The sequence below is a fragment of the Balaenoptera ricei genome, chromosome X, assembly GCF_028023285.1.
Source record: "Balaenoptera ricei isolate mBalRic1 chromosome X, mBalRic1.hap2, whole genome shotgun sequence".
NCBI classification, from domain to species: domain Eukaryota; kingdom Metazoa; phylum Chordata; class Mammalia; order Artiodactyla; family Balaenopteridae; genus Balaenoptera; species Balaenoptera ricei.
Window position 1 is genome coordinate 48290687 of NC_082660.1, and position 14919 is coordinate 48305605.

The 14919-nt window shown below is 37.2% G+C and overlaps 1 protein-coding gene across 4 annotated transcripts in view; it reads right to left on the minus strand.

Moving 5' to 3' along the window:
• Positions 1-14919, minus strand: part of FAM120C (family with sequence similarity 120 member C) — a 178224-nt gene that overhangs the window by 127630 nt on the left and 35675 nt on the right. For 3 of the 4 annotated variants that reach the window (XM_059911856.1, XM_059911854.1, XM_059911857.1), the window contains exons 3-4: positions 14400-14482; positions 9812-9940 (exon numbers count right to left, since the gene is read on the minus strand). In XM_059911856.1, the coding sequence (XP_059767839.1) occupies positions 9812-9940; positions 14400-14482 (212 nt within the window). The remainder of the gene's footprint in view (positions 1-9811; positions 9941-14399; positions 14483-14919) is intronic. The other variant, XM_059911855.1, reaches the window with a different exon arrangement.

Genomic DNA, 14919 nt, shown 5'->3' on the forward strand with positions numbered 1-14919 from the left:
CCCGTTGCGGGGCACAGGCTCCAGACGCGCAGGCTCAGCAGTTGTGGCTCACGGGCCCAGCCGCTCCGCGGCATGTGGGATCCTCCCAGACCAGGGCTCGAACCCGTGTCCCCCGCATTAGCAGGCAGACCCTCAACCACCGCGCCACCAGGGAAGCCCCTTTCATAGACTCTTGACACATGATACTAAATCTCTTTCTAAAGCAGATGTCTCAAGTTATACTCTCATCATCAGTGCATGAGAGTGCCCAATTCACCCTATAGCCCCAGTGTTGAATATTTTCTACAAAAAATCATCTCCTAACTATAACACTTAATTTTATAGGAAAATTAAAAGATATAATAAAAAAGAAAAATTTTAAACAGTTATAATCTTATCTCTCAGAGTTTGTAATTGTTAACACTCTAAGATCTACACAGCATTCCAGATCTCTTTACTTGCATGCATGCAGGCACACAAATACAGATATCAAGATCTCCAGGTCCTCCAGCCTCACTTAGAAACAAAATATCACTCTCCTTTTTCAAAAATTGGACATAATTGTTTGAAAAAGGGTTTCAAATCTAAAGAATGTTTGCAAGTTACTGACTTACAGAATGACATGTGAATAACATTCCATTGCATCAAGGTTCCATTATATATTCATTATTATTTCCCTATTATATTTAATAACACATAATAATAACTAAAAACAATCTCCTAAGACATACAAGCCATACACAGAATCTTCCTTAATATCTCTACCTCTGTACCCACTCCCCTCCCCAAAAGTGACCACTGTTACCAGTTTGGTATATGTCCTGTCATAACTTTTGCTGTGTTTATACACACACATATATATGTACACCAATATGGTTTTGCTTTTTCCACATAAGTGGAATCTTATCATATTGTTTTTCAAATTGCTTTTTGCACTTAACAGTATGTCTTATAAACTATTATATGTCAGTGAGTATAGATCTATGGCCCAATGCCCTGAAATACTGAATTATGTGTACTTCCCTCAGTGTACCGCTCTGTTCTGTGCCCTGAAAGGCAAACATTTACTCTTCCTTCTAGAGGCACCAATTCTATGAGATCTTTCCTTCTGTGAAAACTTTATTGTGTTTTTTTTTCTTTGTTGTACTTATTTATTTGCTTTTACCTCCCCATTTAACCTCAAGTTCTGTGAGGACAAAGAATGGTTTATTCACATTTATATCCTACTGTCTAACATGGGACCTTATCTATAGAAGTTCATTCAGTATTTTATATATGATCATATTTAATTAAGTCCTGCCCTTTTCTTTTAAAGATCCACAGAGACCAGAAGTAGCAGAGTAGAACCCCATACTTTGACACTATTACCTAGCAGTTTTTGTATGTTTGTTAAAAGAGCTCTCATAATTCTATAACTGTTAAAAATGTTTGTGAAAATTATACAACAATGAAAAATGGTTTAAAACATAATGTTAAGTGAAAAAAGCAGGCTAAAAATGACTACACTGAGATGACTACCACATCAAAACATACATATAAAGAGGACTAGGAAATATTTAGGGTGGAATTAGAAGGAAAGTCTCTATTAAAAAATTTTGTTTTGTTTTGTTTAGTGAAAAGTGGATTCTTGTTTTTAAGAATAGTCATTATCCAAGTTCCAAAACTCATGAATCTACAAAGGAAAGCAAAAGCTATAACATTAAAAATATTCACCACTCAATTGAGCACTTACAAAATTTTCCTCCATTTATATACAATGGAATATTATTCAGTCTCAAAAAAGAAGGAAATTCTGATACATGCTACAACATGTTAGAACCTTGAGGACATTATGCTAAGTGAAATAAGCCTGTTGCAAAAATATATATTGTATAATTCCACTTATATGAAGTACATAAAGTAGTCAAAATCAGAGGCCAAAAGTAGAATGGTGGTTGCCAGGAGCTGGGAGGGAGGAGAGAATGGGGAGTTATCATTTAATGGGTACAGAGTTTCAGTTTTACAAGATAAAAAGAGTTATGGGGATGAATGATGGTGATGGTTGCACAGTATTATGAATGTAATTAATACCACTGAATTGTATATTTATAATGGTTAAGATGGTAAATTTTACGTGTATTTTACCACAATAAAAAATTGGAAGGAAAATTTATTCTCCATCTAAACAGTATCCCCTACTTAACACTAGGATCTCTCCCTACCCAACATGTCAATTTCTCTTTTTGTGAGTCAATCTCTTCCTAATCATCTCATGAAAACAGCTGAGAGTGCAATGCAAAGTAACAAAGTGAATGACCAAATCTGTCATAAAGGTCAGGATTTCCTATAGTCAAGGGACATGATGGAGGACTGCTCACATCATAGTAGAAGCCACGGATCAATGAGGATCTGTTGCAGTTAGTGTTCATCAATGGTGGAAGAGAGAATTATGAAAGATGATGGCAGGCAAGACACTTGAAAAGAGAATGATTTGAATATCAACAGAATGTAAGCCTTTTGGGAAAATAAAGCCCAAGTATACTTTTTATTAAAAAAAACAAAAACAAAAAACAACGCTCTTTATGATTGTGCCAGAAAGTTAAATGTGAACTAGTGGGTGCTAGACAGTGCTATCACAAAATTTTGTTAGGAAAACTTATGCCCCCAAAATCAAACACTGATTTCATTCTTTATTCATTTAAAAACATCTACAGAGAAGTTTCCATTCTGGATAAGATGGGGTAAGTGCCCTCTACTTTGTTCCCACTGAAGGTAGTTACAGAAACCAGGAGCCACTATTTGAAGACTCTGGGAAGAAGACCAGAATTCAAAGTACCATCAAACCAAGGGTGAGTTTAGCATTTCTTTTTTCTCCAATGTCCCCTGGTGTGGACACAATGCAGCCTGAAATCTGGAAGCGTTCACCAATGTGGAGAGAGCTCCAGGAGAAACCCTAGTCCAGTTCTGGCTTGAAGAGTGGGAAAGGGGTCTCTGAAAACTCAAGAAAATGTATGGAAATACCCCCATTTTTCTTTTTCTTTTTTCTGTTCTCATGTGTGCCAGCCTGAAGCAAACCTGTGGTGGCAGCAGTGGCAATAGGGGAATAGCGGGAAGCTAAATCTCTGAATGAGGAAACTTCCTCTCTGATCAGAGAAGCAGTGGTCTCAATAGGGTGGAGTGAGCCTTCAATGCTTTTTCTCTGTCCTCCTGCTGCTTGGCCCTAGATGCTGAAAAAGGGTGGCCCAATGAACCGGGAAGTACTGAAGGGATTGCAAAGAGGGAGCAGCACATGTGTGGATCTGACACTTAAAACAGCAGACCACAGACTCTGAGAACTGAACAGATAAACCACTGCCCAAGTCCCAGACTGGCAACTGGGTGGCGTTCATTGGACTGATCCAAATAGGTTTGCAAAGGCTTTGAAAATTGCACTGACATTGAAACCAAGGCCCACAGTAGGATGGTGAGAACTTGTGGTCTGAACTTAAATGGGTCAATTGCCTCTTAAAACAAAACTGCCAACATTCCCCACTATATTGAAATAAGACTAAGAACCTCAAAACATAATATTCAAAATGTCCAATCCAAATTTACTTGGCCTGGGCATAACCAGGAAAATCTTAAATTGCATGGAAATAATCAATATATGCCAACACGGAGATGACACACATGTTGAACTTATCTGACAAAGACATTATGCAGCTTTATAAAAATGCTTGAAGGTAGGAGAAACACCTTTGAAACAGAAAGATAGAAAATCTCAGCAAAAATAAGTAGACCTTAGGACCTTTCCCCTAGATCACACTTTTTCTCTATTCACTTTAATTCTCAACTCAACTTAAAAAAAATGTATACGTAGTAGGTGATATTTAGCAGACATAAAATCAAAATCAATTCGACCTAAATGTCAGGACCCTGAAAAAGACTGTCATTCCACTGTTTAAATTCTGTAATTGCTAAGAACAAAACGTTGCTTGTGTTTATCCTCACTGTTTCTCTTTTACCCAGAGAAAAACATTCTTTGAGTAGGTTTAAAATAAGAATAAATAATTTAAAACTCAAAAAAAAAAAAAGAAAATCTCAGCAAAGAAAGATAATACATAAAGAAGAACCAAATGGAAACTTTAGAATTTAAAATACAATACTCTTACTGTATAGCACAGGGAACTCTGCTCAATGTTATGTAACAACCTAAATGGGAAAAGAACTTGAAAAAGAATAGCTACATGTATATGTATAACTGAATCATTTTACTGTACACCTGAAACTAATGCAACATTGTTAATCACCTATACTCCAATATAAAATAAGAAGTTAAAAAAATAAAAAAAAAATCTATACTCCACTATAAAATAAAAATTAAAAAACAGAACAAAACAACAAAAAAAGAAACAACCTCAGGGACTTCCCTGGTGGTCCAGTGGTTAAGGGGACACGGGTTCAATCCCTGGTTGGGGAACTAAGGTCCCACACATGCTGTGGGGCAGCTAAGCCCACGCGCCACACACCAAAGCTAGAGAGAAGCCCGCACACCACAACTAAGACCCAACACAGCCAAAAATAAAATAAACAAATAAATATTTAAAAAAATTAAAAAAAGAAATAACCTCAAAAATAAATAAATAAATAAATAAAATACAATACTCAGAATTAAAAAAAAAACTCATTGGATGGGTTCTACAACAGAAAAGAGATGACCAACTTCAATAAGTGGTGCTGGGAAAACTGGACAGCTGCATGTAAAAGAATGAAATTAGAACACTCCCTAACACCATACACAAAAATAAACTCAAAATGGATTAAAGACCTAAATGTAAGACAGGATACTAAAAAACTCTTAGAGGAAAACACAGGCAGAACACTCTCTGACATAAATTGCAGCCATCTTTTTTGATCCACTTCCTGAAGTAATGAAAATAAAAACCAAAATAAACAAATGGGACCTAATGAAACTTAAAAGCTTTTGCACAGCAAAGGAAACCATAAACAAAACAAAAAACAACCCACAGAGTGGGAGAAAATATTTGCAAAAGAAGCGACCAACAAGGGATTAATCTCCAAAGTATACTGTGTAGGCAAAATGTTCACTCAGGTTTTTCCGTAAGATGTTACAGAAAAACCGGAGTGAACTTTTTGCCAACCCAATACAAGCAGCACATGCAGCTCAATATCAAAAAACAAACACCCAGTCAAAAAATGGGTATCTAAAGATCTAAATAGACATTTCTCCAAAGAAGACATACAGATGGCCAAAAAGCACGTGAAAAGATGCTCAACATCACTAATTATCAGAGAAATGCAAATCAAAACTACAATGAGGTATCACCTCACACTGGTCAGAATGGCCATCATCAAAAAATCTACAAATAATAAATGCTGGAGAGGGTGTGGAGGAAAAGGAACCCTCCTACACTGTTGGTGGGGATGTAAATTGGTGCAACCATTATGGAGAACAGTATGGAGATTCCTTAAAAAACTAAAAATAGAACTACCATATGATCCAGTAATCCCACTCCTGGGCATATATCCAGAGAAAACCATAATTCAAAAAGATACATGCACCCCAATGTTCACTGCAGCACTATTTACAATAGCTAAGACATGGAAGCAACCTAAATGTCCATCGACAGAGGAATGGATAAAGAAGATGTGGTACATATATTCAATGGAATATTACTCAGCCATAAAAAAGAATGAAATAATGCCATTTGCAGCAACATGGATGGACCTAGAGATTATCATACTAAGTGAAGTAAGACAGAGAAAGACAAATATCATATGATATTGTTTACACATGGAATCTAAAAAAATGGTACAAATGAACTTATTTAAAAAACAGAAACCAAGTCACAGATGTAGAAAAACTTATGGTTACCAAAGGTGAAAGGCATGGAGGGATAAATTAGGAGATTGGGACTGACATATACACACTACTGTATATAAAATAGATAACTAATAAGGACCTACTGTATAGCACAGGGAACTCTACCCAATACTCTGTAATGGCCTATATGGGAAAAGAATATAAAAAAGTGTGGATATATGTATATGTATAACTGATTCACTTTGCTGTACACCTGAAACTAACACACCATTGTAAAGCAACTATACTCCAATAAAAAAAAAATTTTTTAACATCTTTATTGGAGTATAATTGCTTTACAATGGTGTGTTAGTTTCTGCTTTATAACAAAGTGAATCAGTTATACACATACATATGTTCCCATATGTCTTCCCTCTTGCGTCTCCCTCCCTCCCACCCTCCTTATCCCACCCCTCTAGGTGGTCACAAACTACCAAGCTGATCTCCCTGTGCTATGCGGCTGCTTCCCACTAGCTATCTATTTTACGTTTGGTAGTGTATATATGTCCATGCCACTCTCTCACTTTGTCACAGCTTACCCTTCCCCCTCCCCATATCCTCAAGTCCATTCTCTAGTAGGTCTGTGTCTTTATTCCCATCTTACCCCTAGGTTATGAAAAAAAATTTTTTAAAAAGAAAAAGAAAAGAGATGGCCAAGGAAAGAATCAACAAAGTTAATGATGAATCTATAGAAATGATCCAGTGTGAAAAACAGAGAGGAAAATAATTTTTTAAAAAACAGAGTCTCAAGTATCTATGGGGTAATAACAAAAGGTCAAACACTGGTGCCATTGTAGTTATGGGAGGAAAGGAGAATGTGGAACAGAAAATCTGTTTGAAGAATAATAGCTGAAAACTTCTCAAATTTAGTGAAAGATATACTTAGAAATTAAAGAAGCTCAGCAAACTCTAAAGAAGATAAATTCAAAGAAATCCATGCCTGATACATCACTGGAAAATTCTACCAAACAATTAAAGAAGAAAAACACCAATTCTACACAATCTCTTCCAAGAAATGGAAGAGGAAGGAATACTTGCCAATACACTTTATGAGTCCTGCATTACCCTGATATCAAAATCAAACAAAGAAAACACACACACATAAAAACTACAGTCCAATATTCCTCATGAAAATACATGTAAAAATACTCAATGAAATACTAGTAATTTATATCCAACAATGTAAAAAAAGAATAATACATTTTTACCATATCTTGGGAATGCAAGGATGGCTCAATATTCAAAAATCAATGGACTAAAGAAGAAAAAGCACATGATCCTATCAATAGACATACAAAAATACATTTGACAAAATACAGCATCCATTAATGATAAGAACTTTCAGTAAACTAGGAATAGAAGAGATCTTCCTCAACCTAATAACATGCATCTACAAAACCTATAATTATACTTAATGCTGACTGAATGCTTTCCCCAAATATCAGGAACAAGACAAGGATATCCTCTCTCAGTAGTCCTATTCAACACTGTTTAGAAATCCTAGATAGTGCAGTAAGTCAAGAAAAAAAAAGGGCATACAGACTGGAAAAGAAAGAACTAAAATTGTCCCTATTCACTGACAACCTGATCACCTATACAGAAAATACCAAGAAACCTACCAAAAAGCTCCTAGTGAGTTTAGAAAGGTTGCAGCATACAAGGTCAACAAACAAAAATCAATCATATTTCTATATACTAGCAATGAACAATTAGAAACTGAAAAAAACAAAACAATATCCTTTATAATAGGTGCCTGCAATATGAAATACTTAAGTATAAATATAAAACAATGTATAAGACATAAGCTGAAAACTATAAAGCACTGATGAACTAAATCAAAGACAACCTAAATAAATGCAGAGGCATATCATATTCATGGATTTTAAGACTCACCAAATTCATGTATATATTTAAAGGAATTCCAATTAAAACCCACCAGGATTTTTTGTAGATATAGACAGTATTATTCTAAAATGTATATGGAAAGAAAAATAAACTTAAATAGACAAAATAATTTTGAAAAAGAAGAATAAAATTAGAGGAATCACTACCCAATCTTAAGACTTACCATAGAGCTACAGGATTCAAAACAGTGTGCTATTTCAAAAGAGATAGATACATAGGACGACTGAACAGAATACAGTCCAGAAATACATCCACACAAATACAGACAACTGATTTTTGACAAAGGCAATTCAATGGAGAAAGAAGAGTCTTTTCACCAAACTTTGTTGAAACAATTGAACATCCATATGCAAAAACAAAACAAAACACCTCACACTTCTGAAAATATGAACTCAAAATGGATGAGTTGTTCTAAATGTAAAATGTAAAACTATATAATTCTTAGAAGAAAACAGGACAATATTGTTGTGCCTGCAGTTAGGTAAAGAGTTCTGAGACATGACACCAAAAGCATGATCCGTAAAAGTTAAAAACTGATAAAAATTGAAAACTTTTGCTTTGCAAAAGACACTGTTAAAAGAATGTAAAGACAAACTACAGACTGGGAGAAAATATTTGCAAACCAGATATCTGACAAAAGGTCTAGTATGCAGAATATATAAAGAACTCATGAAACTTAACAGTAAGTAATCAAACAACCCAGTTAAAAAATGGGCAAAAGACTGTTCATGAACACACCGTTCACCAAAAAGGATATATGGATGGTAAATAAGCACAAGAAAAAAAATGTTCATCATTAGTCATTTGAGAAATGCAAATTAAAATTATGATGAACTACCACTGCATAGCTGTTAGAATGACTAATAGTAACAATAACAATACCAACAATAACAAGTGCTAGTAAGGAATGGAATAGCCACTCTGGAAAACGGTTTGGCAGAGTCTTATAAAGTTACAGTTAAACATATACTTACCATACTACCCAGAAATCCCATTGCTAGGTATTTACATTAGGGAAATGAAAACTTATGTTCATACAAAAACCTGTACAGAAATGTTTACAGAAGCTCTATTCAAACCATCAAAAATTGGAAACAACCCAAATATCCTCTAAGGGTGAATGCATAAACAAACTGTGGTATACCCACACAATGTATACTACTTGGCAATAAAAAGGAATGAATTATCCATACATGCAACATGCAACAATTTAGAACAATCTCAAAGGCGTTATGTTGAATGCAAAATGCCATTCTCAAAAGATTACATACTCTATGATTCCGTTTACATGCTATTCTCTAAAAGATATAACTATGACAGAGAATAGACTGGTAGTTTCCATGGATTAGGGATGAGTTTGGATGTGATTGCAAAGGGAAAGCATGAGAAATTTTGGGGGTGGTTCAACTGTTCTGATCCTGATTGTGATGTTGGCTACATAAATCTATACATGTGTTAAAAATTCATATAACTACCTACACACAGATGCAAAAGTGAGTTTTACTGTATGTTAATTTAAAAAATAAAACAGAAAAACCCAGAGTATAAATATAAATGAAATTTTAAAAAATAAAACTAACTTATTTTCCTAACTTTTAGTTTCATTTCACAAGACAAAATCCCAGTTGAGCCCCTTTTTCACTATTAACGATGAAACATTGATTCTTGTTTTAAGTGGACCTACTTAAGTAGTCTTTTTCAGTATCTATTATCCTCCAATAAGCAAGACCTCCTTTACATTAAAATATACACTGAAACAAAAAAAGAAAAAAGGGAAGGATATATGCCAGAGTGATAACTATAGCAAGTTGTTTCTGGTTAATGAGATCATAAATGACATTTTCTAAGTCTTCTAGGATGAGCTTATATAACTTTAATGATCAGTGGAAAAAAGGTAAAGAATTCTTTAAATCCAGGGCTAGTGATGTTTTCTAAAAGAAACTTTGGGGCTCCAGTCTATAAGCAGAGAGAAGATAAGCAGCTAGGAGGAGAGGAGGTAGGCAGCACAAAAAAGATCAGATCTGCTGGTGGTACTTGTGAAGGTAAGAAAACTGTCCATTCTTAGGAAGGGGGAGGCTAGCTCACCTGAGACTGTTTGAAAACATCCTTCCCAACCACATCCAGGTTTGAGGGGTCTTTGATGGAACTAACATACTCAGAAACAGCCTTGATTACCACATCACAGGGAGGAAGAACCAGCTGATGAGCTCTGACCTAGAAGAAGGAAGATAAGCCAGGCACACTGATATCAAAGATGGGTCACTAAGAAAAAGGGTGAGATAGGGGTGAGATACAGAATTCAAATTCAGTTAATTCACTGAGAGACAGTTAAAATCTTTTTTTTAGTCTTCCCCCTAATTTTCAGTACAGAACACTTGGAACCAAGATTGAAAAGTATAAAGAAAGACAAAACCATAGGAGCAATTATCCCACTACAAAGATAACCACTGTTTTATGACACTGCCATAATTAATCAGTTTTCTTTCATGATACATTTTGGCTGCCTCCAAGTTTTTGCTATTAAAGGTAATGTTGTAATGTGCGGACCATGTTTGGATCCTGATTTGAACTAACCACAAAAAGGCCTTTGTGAGACAATCAGGAAAATCTAAAAATGGATTAGATATTTAGATGATACCAAGAAATTATCATTAATTTAGTTAGGAGTAATAATGGCATTGTGCTTATGTAAGAAAATGTCTATATGTTTTAGAGATGCATATCAAAGAATGTGAGAGTGAAATGACTTAAGGTCTGGCATTTGTTTTAAAATACATCAGTAACAGCAACAACAACAAAAAACCCAGCAAGTGTGGCCACATCTTAATAACTGTTGGATCTGGAAGATGTTATAGTGACGGTTAACTATATTATTATATTATTTTTTCTACTTTTGTGATGCTTGAAATATTTTTAAGTAAAGGTTTTTTTAAATGCTGTGATGAAATGTAGGTATGATTTGTTGTCCACCATCCAATTATTTAATTACGAGCTTCCTAGAATGGTAGTTACTGAGTAAAAGGCTATAAACTTCTTAAAGGCTTTTAATATAAATTATTTAGCCAAATAATCATTCCTTCCTTCAACAAATATTTACTGCCTACTGTGTGCCAGGCACTGTCCTAGGCATCAGGGATACAGCAGTGAACAAGCTAGACAAAACTCCCTGCCCTCAAGGGAGCTTAAATTCTAGTGTAGGTGTGTTGGGATGGGGTAAGGGGAGTCAAACAAACAGAATAAGTAAAACGTATAGTGTGCTAGATGTAGATAAGTGCTATGGAGAAAATCTCGGCAGAGAAGGGGTTAGGGAATGCAACTGTGTGGGGGGCGAGGCATGTAATTTTAAATAGGGTGTCAGGAAAGGTCACTCTGAGAAAAGAACATTTGAGAGAACCTATAGGAGTGAGGAAATATCTATGTGGGAGGAAGAGGCATTCCAAGTAGAGGGAATGGTAAGTGCAAAGGTTCTATGAGCAAAAGAAAAGGGAAGATGAGATCAGAGCTGTACCAGAGGGCCAGACAGTACAGGGCTTTGTAGGCCATGGTAAAGATTAGGTGCGTGACATAAAGAGCCATTGGAGAATTTTGAAAAGAGAAGTGACATGATCGGAGTCAGGTTTTAAAATGACTCTGGCTGTTGTATTAGGAATAGATTTGGGGCCAGGGGGTGGAGCAAGAAAGAGTGCAAGCAGAAGACCAACAGTTAGTAAAGTGTTATAATAATCCGGGCAAGAATGGTGGCTTGACCAAGGTAGTAGCTGTGAAAATGGTGAAAAGTGGATATATTCTGAAGGAAGGACTGATGGTATTTGCTGACAAGGGGAGATACGGAGCATGAGAAAGAGAAGTCAAGGATGACTCCAAGGCTTTTAGGCTGAGCAACTGGAAGGATGAGGTTGCCATTAATGAAAATTAGGGAAGGCTGTGGAAGGAAGAGGTTTAGGGGAAAGATCAGGAGTTTCCATTTGGACATGTTTCTTTGAGATATTTAGTAGGCCATTAGATATTAGAAGCTGGAGTTCAAAGGGGAGGTCAAAGCTGGAGACATACATTTAGGACTCATCAATGGACAGATGGTATTTAAAGTCACGAGACTAGATGAGATCAATCACCAAGGCAGCACGTGTGGATGAAAAGAGAAGGGACTGAGGATAGAACTCTGGGACACTCCAAAGTTAGGGAGTAGACAAGATAAGGAAGCAGCAAAGGAGACAGAAGCAGCAGCCAGTGAAGTAGGTAGGAAATTACAAGAGAGTGGTGTCCTTAAAGCCAAGTGAAGAACACGTTCTAAGAAAGAGAGAGTGAGCAACTGGGTCATATGCTGCTGACTGGTCAAGTAAGATGAAAATTGAGACCTGGCCATTGGATTTATTAACATCATGGTCATGGTGACTTTGTTGAGAGCAATTTCAGCAAAGCAAATTGAAGACAGAACACGGAAAGGGGATAGTAAACAGCTCAAGCCTAGACAACTCTCTAAAAGAGTCTGCTATAAGGGAAGAAGAAATATGGAGCAGTAGCTTGGGTGCAGGGAGTGAAGTCAAGAGCAGGTTTTGTTTTATTTTTTAAGATGGTTACATGCTTATGCATCTGATGGGAAAGAGCCAATAAGAGAGGGAAACTGATGATGTGGGAGAAAGAGGGGAGAACTGCTGAAGTGATGCCCTTAAGTTAGCAATGGGGGGGGACTTCCCTGGTGGTGCAGTGGTTAAGAATCCACCTGCCAATGCAGGGGACACGGGTTCAAGCCCTGATCCGGGAAGATCCCACATGCGCGGAGCAACTAAGCCCATGCGCCACAACTACTGGGCCTGTGCTCTGGAGCCCAAGAGCCACAACTACTGAGCCCGCGTGCCACAGCTACTGAAGCCCACGTGCCTAGAGCCCATGCTCCGCAACAAGAGAAGCCACTGCAATGAGAAGCCTGCGCACCACAACGAAGAGTAGCCCCCGCTTGCCGCAACTAGAGAAAGCCCGTGCACAGCAACGAAGACCCAAAAATAAATAAATAAATTTATATTAAAAAAAAAAGTTAGCAATGGGGGATGGATCCAGCATAAGAGTAGAGGGGTTGGCCCTAGACAGGAACATGGACAGGTCATCCAAGGCGAGCAAAGCATGCAGGTGAGAAGATGAAAGGGTGGGAACTGGTGTAAGTTATCTTCCCATTGCTTCAATTTTCTCAGTGAAACAGGAAGCCAAGTCATGAGCTGAGAGTGAGTAGGGAGGAGGGAGCATTAGAGGCTTAAGGAGAGAGGAAAAGGTGTGAAATAGTCGTCTAGGAGACTGAAAGAACTAGGGAAATATAATACCACCAACAATTTACACGACCTCCAGAAGTGTATGAGAGCACCAGTCTCAACACAGCCTCAATAGGAGCGGGTAGACTAATTTTTCAATATTTGCTAAACCCTTAGGTTAAAAAAAAAAATCACACTGCTCATTTAATTTGCATCTCTGATCACCAGTGAGGTTTAACACCCAGTCATATTATTGGCCACTCTATTTCCTCTTTTGTGAATTGTCTGCTTCTGTCCTTTGCTCGTTACTTCATTTATTGGGGTATTAGTATTTTTCTTCATAGGTTCGTATGAATCCTTAAGATAATAAGGGTGTGAGATAATAGAAAATATACATTGTTCTCTGCCCCCAGTTCCTGGCATAGAGCACCTAAAACCCTTGTGATTTCCTAAGTGGTAAGAGCACTAGGAGCATCTCTTCCTCTAATGAGGTGACTCTGGGTGGGCTCCTGGATGAGGGCTGGTCACTGGTAAGACCAAGCCATGATTAGAAGCTTGGAGTTTTCAGCCACACCCCCATTGTCTAGAGAAGGGAGAAGGGCTAAAAATGGAGTTAATGATCAATCATGCCTACATGATGAAGCCTCCATAAAATCCCAAAAGTACAGGTTTTGGAGAGCTTCCAGGTTGGTGAACACATCCATGTACCAGGAGGGTGATGTACCCCAACTCCATGGGGACATAGGCTCCTGTGCTCGGGATCTTCCCAGACCTCACCCTATGTATCTCTTCATCTAGTTGTTCATCTCCATCCTTTATCATATCCTTTAATAAAGTGATATATGTAAGTAAGTATTTCCCTGAGTTCTATGAGGTGCTTTAACAAATTAATTGAACTGGAGAAGGGGGTCATTGGAACCTCTAATCTATAGTTAGTTGGTTGGTCAGAAGCACAGGTGATAACCTGGGCTTGTGACTGGTGTCTGAATTGGGGGGGCAGTCTTGTGGAACTGAGCCCTTAACTTGTGCGATCTGACACTATTTTCAGGTAGATAGTGTTAGAATTGAGTTAAATTGTAGGACACCCAGCTGGTGTCACAGAAAACTGTTTGGTGCAGGGAAAAAAACCCACATGTTTAGTGACCAGAAGTGTCAGAAGTGAGGTGTTCTGTGTGAGTGCAGTAGTAGTATGGGAGTAAAGGAGAAACACAGGAAAGAAAGACATAGGAGGGAATAACTGGATTTTTCCCTACACATTAGGTAGAAAACTGAGTTTTTCCTTTTTAAGGGTATTGATCATAATTATAAAGTTTTTGTCTGTAAGTGTCTGAAATATTTTAAGCCTAATGAAAGATATTTATTCTACCAAAACTCCAATCAAAACCTGATGTCCTCTAGGCATGGATGTACAGGCAGGAAATGGGTCACGTTACCTTAAGTGATGCAAGGGGATGTTCTGGTCCCAAGAGGCTCCAGTGAAAAGCGGCCAGGTCCTCATCTGGGAGAATGTGGTTACCTATAAAGTATATTTGTCATTTATTGACTGTACAAATGTTTTCTTAGAACCTCCAGGCCATGAGAGGACTTCTGGGAGAGAAAACAATCAAATAATTCACATAGGTCTATATTCTTAATGTAACAACTACAGTAACTATGTTTGATTACCTACTATGTTTCACATGCATCATGTGTATCATCTTTATAATAACTGTGTAAATATTATTACCTCCAGTTTATAGATAAGGAAACTGAGGTTTGAGCAAGTCTGGTGACTTTGCCCAAGGTGCCACATCTAATAAGTGCCCACACCAGGATAAGAAGCTAGGAATGTTCGACTCCAAAGTCCATGCTATTTTCTATCACCCAGTCATGCTGCCTTTTATAATAACAGCCACCAATTACTGACTGCCTACTAAGTGCTGGGCATTTTATATATCTTATTTCATTTAACCT